The 12,399-nt window shown below is 37.7% G+C and overlaps 1 protein-coding gene across 1 annotated transcript in view; it reads right to left on the reverse strand.

Moving 5' to 3' along the window:
• Positions 1 to 12,399, reverse strand: part of LOC132910123 (polypeptide N-acetylgalactosaminyltransferase 2) — a 202,569-nt gene that overhangs the window by 7,759 nt on the left and 182,411 nt on the right. Inside the window, exon 4 of the mRNA XM_060965610.1 lies at positions 811 to 909. Coding sequence (XP_060821593.1) covers positions 811 to 909 — 99 coding nt within the window. The remainder of the gene's footprint in view (positions 1 to 810; positions 910 to 12,399) is intronic.

A 12,399-nucleotide genomic window follows, 5' to 3' on the forward strand; every position in this document is an offset into this window, starting at 1 on the left:
TCGTTAGTGATGAGAAAAATTATTACTTTCACTAACAAGTATAATCATCCACAAGTTTTCAACTTAAAAAGAATTTTAAAGATAGGTAAGTATTTTTGTCATGTTCTGTCTGCAATAATACAATAGTAATTAGGTTATTCTTTACTGATAGTTGTTGCTTAAAAAGAATATTTATGCGGAAATTTTGGTGTTCTATCGCGTTGACGAACCATTATTTATTTAAAAAGATGCAACAATACTATGTACGAAGATGTGTAATCGTTTATCGCTTCGACTTGCAAATGGATTTTAAATAAATTCTTGTGTAAATAAGCAAATAGTATTGAATAAACTTGCTAGCACTGTTGGTAACGAATTCCTCTCGGCGTGTTTGTATTTCGACATAAAACGAAAAAAATTGCTGCGATCGAGTCAAATGTAAGGAGCATCAAATTTTTTTACATCGACTCTTCGAATTTCACGCGTGATTTATCATACCACGAGGTAATGGGTGTGGGATGATGGAACGACGATTAGGAAATTCCATCGGACCTCGGCCTCTGGACCCGAGTTGAAAGTTTTCTCGCGTTTTCCGTGAAACTCGATCGCGTTCACGCTCTACGCGTGGGAATTTAGCCGAACGCTATCAACCAGGAAATATTAATCTCGTTTCGCTTCATCCACGCATTCCTCGTTGTTGACGTTTTTCCATTTTTCAACGAAATCGATCATTATCTGATATCTTTTTTTTTATTATTTTCTATTTTTACTTTTTTAACGCATCGTTTTAACATTACAAAGCGCGTAAAGATATTATAAGATCAAAAATACCTGACGACAGTCCTGAGCAGCGTCGACCGCGCCTCATTGTGAAAAGTGATTATTACGGAGGTTGGAGGCAGGTCTCTTCTCCATTGTTTCATTCGACACCTGTCAACAGAAATGGAATTGCTCTTTAGGTTAGTAAACAAGCCAGAAATGCGAATAAATAAATCCAGAATATATACAAATATAAACAAACCAGAAATTTAAATAAACAAACTACATGTAAATAAACAGAAGGGCCTCGTTATCGATGGTACGCATGACCTAAATGAAACGTCGTTCGAAAATTACACGATTCGTGGACGTGTTAAAAGGAATGAAAAGCACGGTGACTTAATTAGCTAGAGTAACTTAGAACTCAGACTCGTCTAATGAGCTTCACAATGAGACACTGGGCACGATATAATTAGGTCATCAACCTGCCACGAATAGGATCGATAGAAACTTCATTGCGGTTCTTCCTGACGTTATCTGTAGTAACGTCCGTTAATATGCTCGTCAGTTTATCCTAATAGGATCCACAGTTTCATTCCACGCGAGTGGATGTAGTGAAGAGTTATTTCGTTTATGGTTAAATGTATTCTGAATTATTAGTGATTTTTTTCGAATAGTCACTTTGTTATTTATTATATTGATTATTCGAAATGTACCATTTACTTTGGTAATATTCTTCGTAGATATTTTATCATTTTTTAAATTTCACTTTTCAACTTTATCTATACTAACTTTTTCTTTATGACTTTATTCGATGGAAATTCTTTCCTTTTAGAGCAGAAGTTGTGTTAATGTAATACTACTTGCAATTCCTCTTTTTCTTTTTTTTTTTTAGGAGATTTACATTATTTAATTCCGCTTTTTAATACTGTGTAAGGAATGTCCAAGAATAGTTTAATATCTTTCAAAGAAATTGAAGAATTTATAGCACTGGGTACAGTAAATCATTTTCTTTTTAATAAACTGTCTTCCTCTTTAAATTCCTTTGAAATGAAAATTATGTAGGTCTCTTCATTGACGTTTTCCAATAATGCCACATTCACGCAACATGCACACGTTACTTCCTCTTTGGTCCTCAATATCTTAACTCCTCCTCTTTATGTTTCTATTCCTGTAAAAGAATTCCTTGGTAAGAGATAAATTCTCAGTGCAGTTTATCTTCTCGAGTCGAAAACGAAAGGACGTCCACGAATTTCGTAGAATTTCCGCGTTCCCTGCGGCTTGAAAAAGCGAAGCCTCGAAGGGTGGTGGAAAGTAAATAGAAGGGATGGTAAGAAAAAGGAGGAGGATCATTTTGGCGCGGCACGCCAACACGGGGGAGGTACATAAATGCGACTAGACGGCCAGAACGATTCCAATATGTCAGTCCCACTTTCCCGAGATAAACTCGAGGAACGTGTACGGAATGCGCCTACGTGTACCGTTGCGCTTTCAACCATCTCGTGATCCCACCTCTTTACTACGCCACCTCCTTCAAGGTCCGATCATCGTGCACCAGGCGAAATTGTAAAAGTTCACTGATGAGGTCGTGGGAATTATTACCAACTCGAGGGTGCAGCCGCTCGGAAAATTCACCACTTTCTCTCATTCTACCTATTTCCTTTCGTTCCCGGGTGACATTAGTAAGCAAGCTTCTCACGTTCCTCTGCTCGTCTCAACTCGATGACGCTCTATCGACGGAAATGACCGAATTAAAGCCGCGTCGAGACGACGTTAAATTAATAATGTTGGGAACAAAGGAGCGAAAGGGTGTGGGGTGAGAGGGGGAAAAATTACTTTGAAACGCAATAAAACGTGGCGGACGCGCTTTAAGAAAATGGACGGGGTGCTTTATGCACTAGGTAAGACTTGGAGACTGGCTCCTTTGTCGAGAGAAAAGCGGTTCGTATCGCCGCAATAAATTGAGATAGCAGGATTAACTTCTTGGTAATGAGAAACGCGTATTTTTCGTTTAAATCTGTTGGAAGATATTGGGTATACTTTCTGAATAGAAAATTGAGATTGAGAATGTAAACTTGGCGTGCATTTGGTATCTACAGAATGAACATTTTTTCGCTTGAACAGTGAATAAGCAGACACAACAGGAAACAGCGGAGTACTTTAGAATTAAAATCGAAGACTAGACATTCGCTTGATGCTTCTTGCCATCGCCTTCTTTATAGGCAACGAACTATCGCCCGGAAAGCCGGCGCCATATCGCTATACTGTGATCGTTTGTAATGCTAACCGAACCCAGTGCAATTTCATCCAGCTACTCTTATGGAAGATTTACAATTCTAAATATCTTTTATCGACTGACGAAGCTCAATATAACTTGGATCTTGTAAAGTTGAAATTCATAGTCGATAATTCTTATATTCAAAGCTTGCACAAATATACTTATACATATATTACACGCAGAACTAAGGTTGCACGATTAGTTGAGGAGAGGGTTACACGTAAAGGGAATTGTCAACAGGGTGTATTTTCTAATATGTGGCTTATTGGCGCTTGAATCTGGTCGGTCGAAGTTTGTCATAATAATGTAATGCTATTGTCACACGCTCAAGAAGGCCACCCGCTTAGAAACAGTAATAGGATATGCTAGACATCCTGCATACCACAGGCATCGAAACAATAACCAAATAGTAACAGAATAGGCGCCTCTGAGATACACCAGACGACAACCCCTCCAGAGGGACTAAAACCTCAGTATAAAAACCCTCCAAAATAATAGCTCGCCCCAGTCTCTTGTAACACTTTGAATCGTCACTCTACTGGATTTGCATAATAAATTCTATCATCATATACAAAGTTCAATTTCTTCACCTTATTTGCGAAACATTCGAACTGCATCGCGAAGAGATCACCGGCAATCTATCGGTTTCGTGATTTTTTGTGTCTCTTACGTGACAGTATCCTAGTATAATGGTAGTCCAGTGTCGGGTTGTGTAGGGCTTACTGGACTTGAGAAGCAAGCTGTGAGACTGCGAGTTTAATTTTTGGCACGATGAAAGTTTGATTATCGATATAACAAATTGTGTATATATTATATTAAGTTGTCCAAAAAGTGTTTTTCTTTCGCAAACATGTTTTTTACAATAGTGCACCTTCATACAAACGTGAAACCAAATCTGTGAAATGTCGCGGTGTTTATCTCAACAGAACAAAATGGATTGTACGTAATTAGGTAAAATAATATAAAACAAAAAACGTTGTGCGTTTATTATTTCCTCATAAAACGAAAGAAACTTTTCGGACAACCTAATACCTATGTAATTACGAAAATTTCAAATGACATTTTTTTCTATGAAAATATTCGAAAATTCAAATATCTTTGATTCCTCTTGTCTGACTTCTCTTCTTAAAACTAAATACAGTTTACCACACTCTGTCTTGGTCATTTTGGAAATTCTCAATAACGACATTAATAGCGCGATCTCCTAGTTAGACACTGATTACAAGCAGTTTATCCACTTCCAATCCGTCTTAGACATTCAGAGACACGGATCGTATCTTCTAATTCATGGGAGCGTAATTTCGCAAGCAAGGCAACGAAGCAACGTCGACTGTCGGAGACATATTTGCCGACAACGAAATTGCAAACGAGCCTTAAAGCGGGCTAGACGGCACGGATCATCCGGACGGTTTAATTCGAAACTGCAATTCGGGCTTTGGTCTCGACGTTAAAGTGGATAACGCACGGCCGGCGCCGGACGACCCCATCGAATTCTCGGGACACGTGCACGCGCGCGTGTACCACTCGCGTTTACACGCGACAACGCGCGTCCAGAACTGGAGCGGCACTCGCGCGTGTTTCGAGAGGAACACTTGAAACCGTGTTTGTACGAGCGATCTCTCTGTGTATTCGCGAATTCGATGATCAAATCGATCGATTTCTGTATCGATGAAATTTGGTGAAAATACTTGTAACTATACGGGCTGAGAATTTTAACGTAGTAAACAACGGGTAGTTTTACAGGGTGCGTGGAATGTGATGGATCAATCATTCGAGTATTACAAGCTTTTTGCAAAAGATAAACATAGGAAATGATTCGTAGTATCATATTTATTTAGAAAATTTTATTACCAATTTTCAATCTCTTCTAACAACGTAATAGTTACGTTAAGAAATAATTAATTTTCTCGTTTCTAAAAGTTAACAGATTTATAGAAAAAATTTGCTGGATAGATTCGTATTTAAAATTGGACTTTGTTCGGTCATACCGAATTTTTTCATAGAAAAATACAACATCTCTCTTTTACGTTTTCCCTTATATTTTCTTATATTTTAATTCTAACGAGACTACGGTTTTATCAAAGTATTAATATTTCTGAGAGATAACATCGGACTTTTTCTAAAATCGTTGCGATTTATCCTCGTTGCAATAAAAAATCTACAAATTCCCTATATCGTCCATCCTCTATATTACTCGTCTATATATTCAGATGATAAAATATTGCTTCAGAATGTCACACGAAGTATATGTATATTAAGCTATTAAATAATCCAAATCTACACGAGGTGAAATTATCGCAGGTATCGCGGAAGGCCACAGCGTTCCAGATAGAAAAATAGAAGAAAGAAAGAAAAGTGAGTTAGCATCGAAGAGCAGAGAGGACGGAACGAAGGAGAATAAAGCGAATTCGGGGACGATGTATAAATTTACCCCTGCACGGAAGTGTTACACACGCCGGGAAAACGAGGATGAACGGCAGCACCCTGCACGCGATCCGAACGAGTTTCGGATTAATCCTGCGCTGATGCTGCTTCCGATCTCACATCGAAATGCACTTGTGGATACGACCAAGTGGTTACAACGGATCAACGTGACCCAAGAGAAACCTGAAATCGGGCTGTTTGCGACACGGGAAATAAATCTACTGATGAATAAACCCGGGATCCCTGAATTCCGGACTATCGTTATACAATAATTTTGCTTTGCTATGGGAATGGAAATTTTGGTGCATACGTTTACAACAAATAACAGGTAATGTATTTCGAGTGCAGAGTCTTGTTCAGATTAGTCGCTTGGTCAGTTACGTCACTTTAAATAAATTGGGTTCGAATAATTAAAGTTCAAATGGATATTTAACATAATCAAAATAAAATTAATATCTAAAATAGTGTATATTTAAAGCTGTCTTGGTTTGAGGAATTGGAAATAGTATCCTGATATGTCGGAAGTGTTCAATTTATCAGCAAATCTTTTATTCGTAGAAATGTCTGTTCGCTGCGTAATTCGTACAATCGGTAACAGGCCAGCAGTCGATCCAAAGACTATTTTCCACCCTTTCACGTTAATTAATTCTCATATTCCCATGCGCGAGCATTTCAAAACTGCGTTCGCAGCCGTCAGCTAAATCCCAGCTGAACGGATTTTTCAGAATCCGGCGTCACCGGAAACTCGTGTTCCCAGTAAAAAATAATTTTGTCAAAGCGGTTTTAATACGTACCGCCTGAACGTATCGACTGCGTCCCTCTTCTACACAGAGAGAATCCATCAACTAACAGGATGACAAAGAAAAACGTCCAAAATAATTGTAGAATATGCATTTTCAACGAAATATATTCGAGAACTCGGAACATTTCGTTCACGGTTTAAAAACTCTTATTAGATGTTCCAACTTTTGCACGTACCACGAAAATACTCAAACTCACGAAACTCGAACATTTCTACTCACATTTTATGAAATTATTATGCAGAATCATTTCAAAATATTTCATATGACACATATTTTCAGAAAACGTGTCTACAAGCGTTCGAATACTTTCGTGAACCAGTGTATGGCCTTTATGAGATCAAGGTAGCTTCGCTGGCAGTTGATCCGAACAGCAGAAGGTCGAAAACTAACGCGGACCTTTTGTTCAACTCTTTTGCTCGGGACGAACCGGATTGCCTCGCGGCCTTTCGAGTCTAGGGAGTGAGGCAGCGAGCTTCCCGGCGGGAGACATAAATTCCACGCTGTCTGTGACGCTGTAAACGCGGATTTGGATCGTACTACACGGATCAGAGCACGGGAACGAGGGCCACGAAGCTCTAAAATCGCGAGAAAGGTGGACGGATTTTTCAAGCGCCACGAATTAGGGCGTTGGAACGTGGTATTTTGAGAAGAAGGAAGAAGATCGAGGATTTTAACGCGACGCGTATTAAATCCGCTGTTTCTAAACTTGCTTAGTACAGGGTCTGTTTGCGCTACGAACTCCACTAAATTCCTATTCGCGACTGGCTCCTCAGCCTTAAGGAGATACGCGTGATGTTCACGACGACTATGAGCATTGACTAACTTGCTGATACGATGTTTGTATTCTGCTGTTCAAGAGCCTTCCTGGTGTGTTCCATTGGAAATGCGTATGTTGGTTCAAAATTGGAAAAAATCGGGATACGATATTTCATAGGAATTTTATGGATTTATGAATATTTCCTGGTATTTGAATGACTCTTTATATATGGACGAAGACTTATCCTTTTCCCATGTTTTTTATATTTCTCCGTATACCTGTCATACAAATCGGACTCGTATTGTAGTCGTCAGTAGTACTAATATTAAATTCAATATTTTGATTATTATTTGACTACGGGTGTTTAAATATTTATAGGAATATACGTAATATGCAAAAATATGTGAAACTCCAGTTATCCTCTCCGGAATTATCCAGAAGAAATTATATTAGGTTGTCGGAAAAGTTTCTTTCGTTTCATAAGGTGACAATAGATGATGAACAATTTCTGTTTTACATCATTTTATTGAATTAGGTATGATCCATTTTGGTATATTTCTATTATTATGTTCGTGCATAATTCAATAAACTAATATAAAACAAAAAATATTGTGCGTCTATTATTTCCTTAGAAAAGAAACTTTTCGGAAAACAATAGAAATATAAATTCACATAAACATCCGCGACATAAATTCATTTTTCCTTTAAAATCCATTAAGATTACTTTATCATCCTCGAGCGCTTGGAATTCTTCTATCTTTGGAGTTTAAAAGGAACAAAACAGGATTAATTTTGGATTTTATTGAGAACTGTAGCCAACATTGGCACTTTTGTTGAAGAAACTAATTCGCTAAGTATTTCAACGGTTTTACATAGGAAAAGGGAAGCCGAGTTCATTGGTCAAATTTCGTTTCATCAAGGGTCCAGGTCGTACAGAATGCGACGTGCGAAACTTCCTATTGATTTTCCCCTTTCCGCTCATCCGGGATGAAAGTTCGTCGTAGTTTTAAATTGCGACTCGTTGTTCTTCATCAACGGTTTCGCATCCTTTTGTGAATGGCTAATAGAGAACTCCACAGCCAATAAAGTAATTCCCGTTTCTCACTTGGCGAGTCGCACGAAACTCGATCCTTATTAGAAACATACCGTCTCGCTTTAGAAACCGATAGAACAACATTCAGAAATAGAGCACATCGGCTTTGATCTCTCTCGTAGAAACTCCGCTGCATGCTGAAACTCGAAAGGAATATACTCGCGAAATTGTGTCTTCGTTGTTGCAGTGATATCGAGCCAAATTGGCCACTTTTGAACAGCTTATGAAATATATGTATACATCTGAATAAAGATAAATTTACGTATATGTGGACTACGCGGACAAATTACTACCAAAAGTTAGAAGTATAAGGATTACATAATTTTAGATTTGATATACAACTTTAACGATAAAAAAATGCAACAGACTTAAACGACTTGAATGATTCTCGCAACTGAATGATTCATTGCGAACTTTACTTATTTCAAGCACGCTACATTCTCAAAGGCTCCATACGTAAATATCACGCGTAGTCAGGTTTTCACGTTGCATTATAGATTTCAGTGTACGGGTACAGTCAGTTCTCTGAGTGAATCCTCGCTACCGACAGCTTAGCATAAATATACATTCAGTTCATTTTCGCTTCGCACGAATCTTTCACGTGAATTCTACATACCATATTTACTCAAAATTACGATACCACGTAATACAACTTTCTTCTTTTCGTTACACATTTATTTTCCGAAGCTATTTTTCGAGGAACGGCAAAAGAAATACATTTTGACAGATCAAAAGATCCAGGCACAAAGGAGAAATATTCTTATTGTATCTTTCTATTGTATGTACTTTCCACTTTTGTGAGACTTTGGTTTCAATGGAGCGTTATCTGTCGATCGAAACGAGAAGAAGTTCGATATCTCGGTAGATTGTCTATATGTTCAGCCAAAAGAGGAAGAATTTCAGCGAGCACAATGCTTCTTTCGAGAGAAAACGAAATAATACTTCTGTTCCTTGTTGCGTTCCTAGTCTTGAGAGAGTTCTTAGCCGATCGTAAGATTATTGGCTCCTATTGGATCGTCGTGAACTTTTATTGACAACAATCGTTTCTCGAGGTACTGCATCTCGATTAATCGATGGAAAAATCTAATTTAGATCATGTAGTTCATATGTTTAATTATTTACGCGATTTAATCATGGTGCTCGAAGGTAATCAGCTTTATTTAACCAATTACGAAAACCTTCGATTAACTGGCGACCGAATAAACAGTGGAACAACATTGTTTCGAAATTCAATCATTAGACACGCAATATTGACTTGAAAATCACTGCTGTTAATTTCTTTCGTGATTTCACGCGCTAAACCGGTCAATAGTTTAAACGAAAAAGGGGTACAACGAACAATAGCCACTTGACTAAACACACGAATTTCAATGATAGGTTTGTAGTGCATGGTTCATTTGCTGTGGAAAACATCGATTAAATCGCATAATAAAAAGAGGAGATCGGCAATTTTGAACACGAATGAAACGATCACGGAAAATATTATTAGTATTACGAATGATGATATTTAAAAAATATGTTTCTGTGAATGGAAAAAATATATATGTAGAAGAATGTAATAATACATCGTACAATTCTGAAACTAAAGGATTATATTATAAATGTATTAAAAAAGAGGAAGTATGAAAACATTATGCATTTTTATATTCGGTGCAAACCGTCAAAAAACACCATGTTATGAGATATTTCGAACAAACACGAATAGTTCAAATTTTATGGTACAGCAAAATGTACCTAACAAAACCCTGTTAATGCGTCTCCAATCTACGCCGCGACCACAAGCCAATAATTTTCCTGTTTTCACTCTGCCACCCCTCGAAATCCCTGTTATCAGGTGGAATCGCAAAACGTAACGCGTATTATCAATCGTCCGTTCGAAAGCGTCAAATAAATCCGATTAATCGCGTATAGCCAGATCGCTATTAACAAGGTACGCGTTCTACCGATGCATGTGAGCCGGAAACACATTCATGGAGTGCGATTAGTATGACGCGTTACGAGTTGAAACGAATCGGAAACGAGGTCGTGGACTCGCAGGCAGAATCGGGAACAAATTTCCAGGGATTCGAATCGATGTCTTCTTAATAACGCCGCGCACTGGATGATGCCGTCGTTGAATCGTGCGACAACAATACCGAAACAGCTGAATATCGTGACCGACATCGTTCCACTCTCGATGATTATTTCTCGTCAAATCGACATTCCCCTCTCTTCTAGCCGATAAGAATCCCTATTCAACCACGCGGCGTTGTTCCTTCTATACGTGGAATATGTGTGATATGAAACACGTGTGATACGTTCACACCGACTCATAAGTCTTAGGGCATTTACGAAGACTTAAATAAATCTGACAAATCATCAGAAAATCGTTTAAGAAAAACGTTTAAGAATTATTCCATTATTTGAAACGTTAGAATATAAAGAAACCGTATACTATAAATATAAAAATTTTCAAATAATTTCGTCAGCCTATGTATGTATATTTCATATTTTAATAATAATCTTATTAATTTGGTATATGTTCAGAATTTTCAGTGGCCGTCCGTTTATGGCACGGACAGGTCCATTCCCTTCTTTAGGAAATTCCGTATTACATGTCCTTCTCGAGCTGTAAACCTAATGACTCCAAGGTCAGATAAAAACCCCCGGGAAAGGACCAGCCGGAAGGGCACGATGGACAGACGAAACCCAACGGCTGGTAGGCAGAATCAGCAACGTAGGAGGATAAATCATCATCAGACATCGTATCGTGCGGGTGAAATACTTCACTGTTAACGAGATCTTACCACCGCCGTGTTCATAACATCAAACGTTCCTTTCATACAAGTGCAAATACAGTGCTAGATTACTCTAACACTCGATCTATTAAACCTCCTCCACTTTGGGCGTTAAGTCATTCGAGGTACGCGATATCGACCGATCGGTTTGACCTGAGCGATTGCTCTTTAGTCGATAATTCGCAACAGTATAACAAAATCAAGTGTCTTTTCGTCCGTACTCGGTGTGAGATTTTATCATTAATTTTGATGAATACTTACCATTTTATCATTTTACGATAATTATCATGTTTGACGCGATTCCAGTAGTAATCGGATTTCGGTGAATCAGAGAACACGGTGGGCTCAAATTTATTTCAAACACAATCGAAATTATACATTGTGCGTTGTTCTTTTCTTATCTAAATATTTTTTTTTCCTTTGTGAATTTTTTTATAAATTTAGGAATTTTTATGCGGAGAACTTCACACGTCGCAGTTACCAGCATATGTATCTCGAAAGTAAATATGTTTCGAACCTAGAAATTCCTCTTTTGATGGACGATTTTGAAAGCGAAAAGTTTGACGCGGCATTCTTTTTAAGTAGAATCGTCACAACGCAACGCTGGAATGTTTCCCTAATATTTTATGCGCGAAATATATTTCCCGATGGTTTTCATCGATTCGACGCGTCGACCCTCGCGCCGCATTGGCCAAGGGGAGAAGGTTTCCCGCAGAATAAGAGCGTGGCAGGTGCTTTAGCTCCGGTTCGGCTGTAAATTTTCTGGATTTTATCGGTGAAAATTTAGAGACACCGTAAAACCGACGCGTCGAACGAAGACGCATGTTTATGTGTATGAATATTTGCGGATATTCTTAGCGGCCAGATAAAATATGCGAACAACGTCACTGTCGTCAACTCAACATTTTATGGCGTATAAAACTGTGTAAAAACTTGACGATTCGCTCCATTCGCGAACACACGATCTTAATTATAAATTTTATTACCGCAGTAACTAAATCACGTATCTCAACACGTATTTTAATGTGTGTCTTAAGGAGAAAATTAACAAATACATGAACTCTTAAACCATCTGCATTCCGCCTTATTTTCGTTATCGTTGTTCACCACTACTATAATTCTCTAGAATGTCGTATGGTTTGGAAATTATATATGCATGTGTTTATATTGTTAAAATATTACGCATTACATTACATATTAGTAGACTGTAGATATTTATGCAAATCCATATTTCACGAATATAATTCAAATATAATTAAAATATTATTTTAGCTACTATTGTAAGGAGTACTACATTTTGGATATTTTATATGTACATTTTTACGTTTTAAAATTTCTTATAAATGCATAAAAATCATACATATGCACGTCACACTATTCCCATGAAGCGATGTTAATTCTTAGATCAAAAGAAAAATACTGCAATCGCTTGTAATTATATTTTATTCAAAACTAGTTACATTCATTAGAAAAAAATATATAATTGATAAAAACCTTCGCAAATTATCAGAACAATTCGGCTGTCCGAA

This window comes from Bombus pascuorum, chromosome 8, assembly GCF_905332965.1.
Source record: "Bombus pascuorum chromosome 8, iyBomPasc1.1, whole genome shotgun sequence".
NCBI classification, from domain to species: domain Eukaryota; kingdom Metazoa; phylum Arthropoda; class Insecta; order Hymenoptera; family Apidae; genus Bombus; species Bombus pascuorum.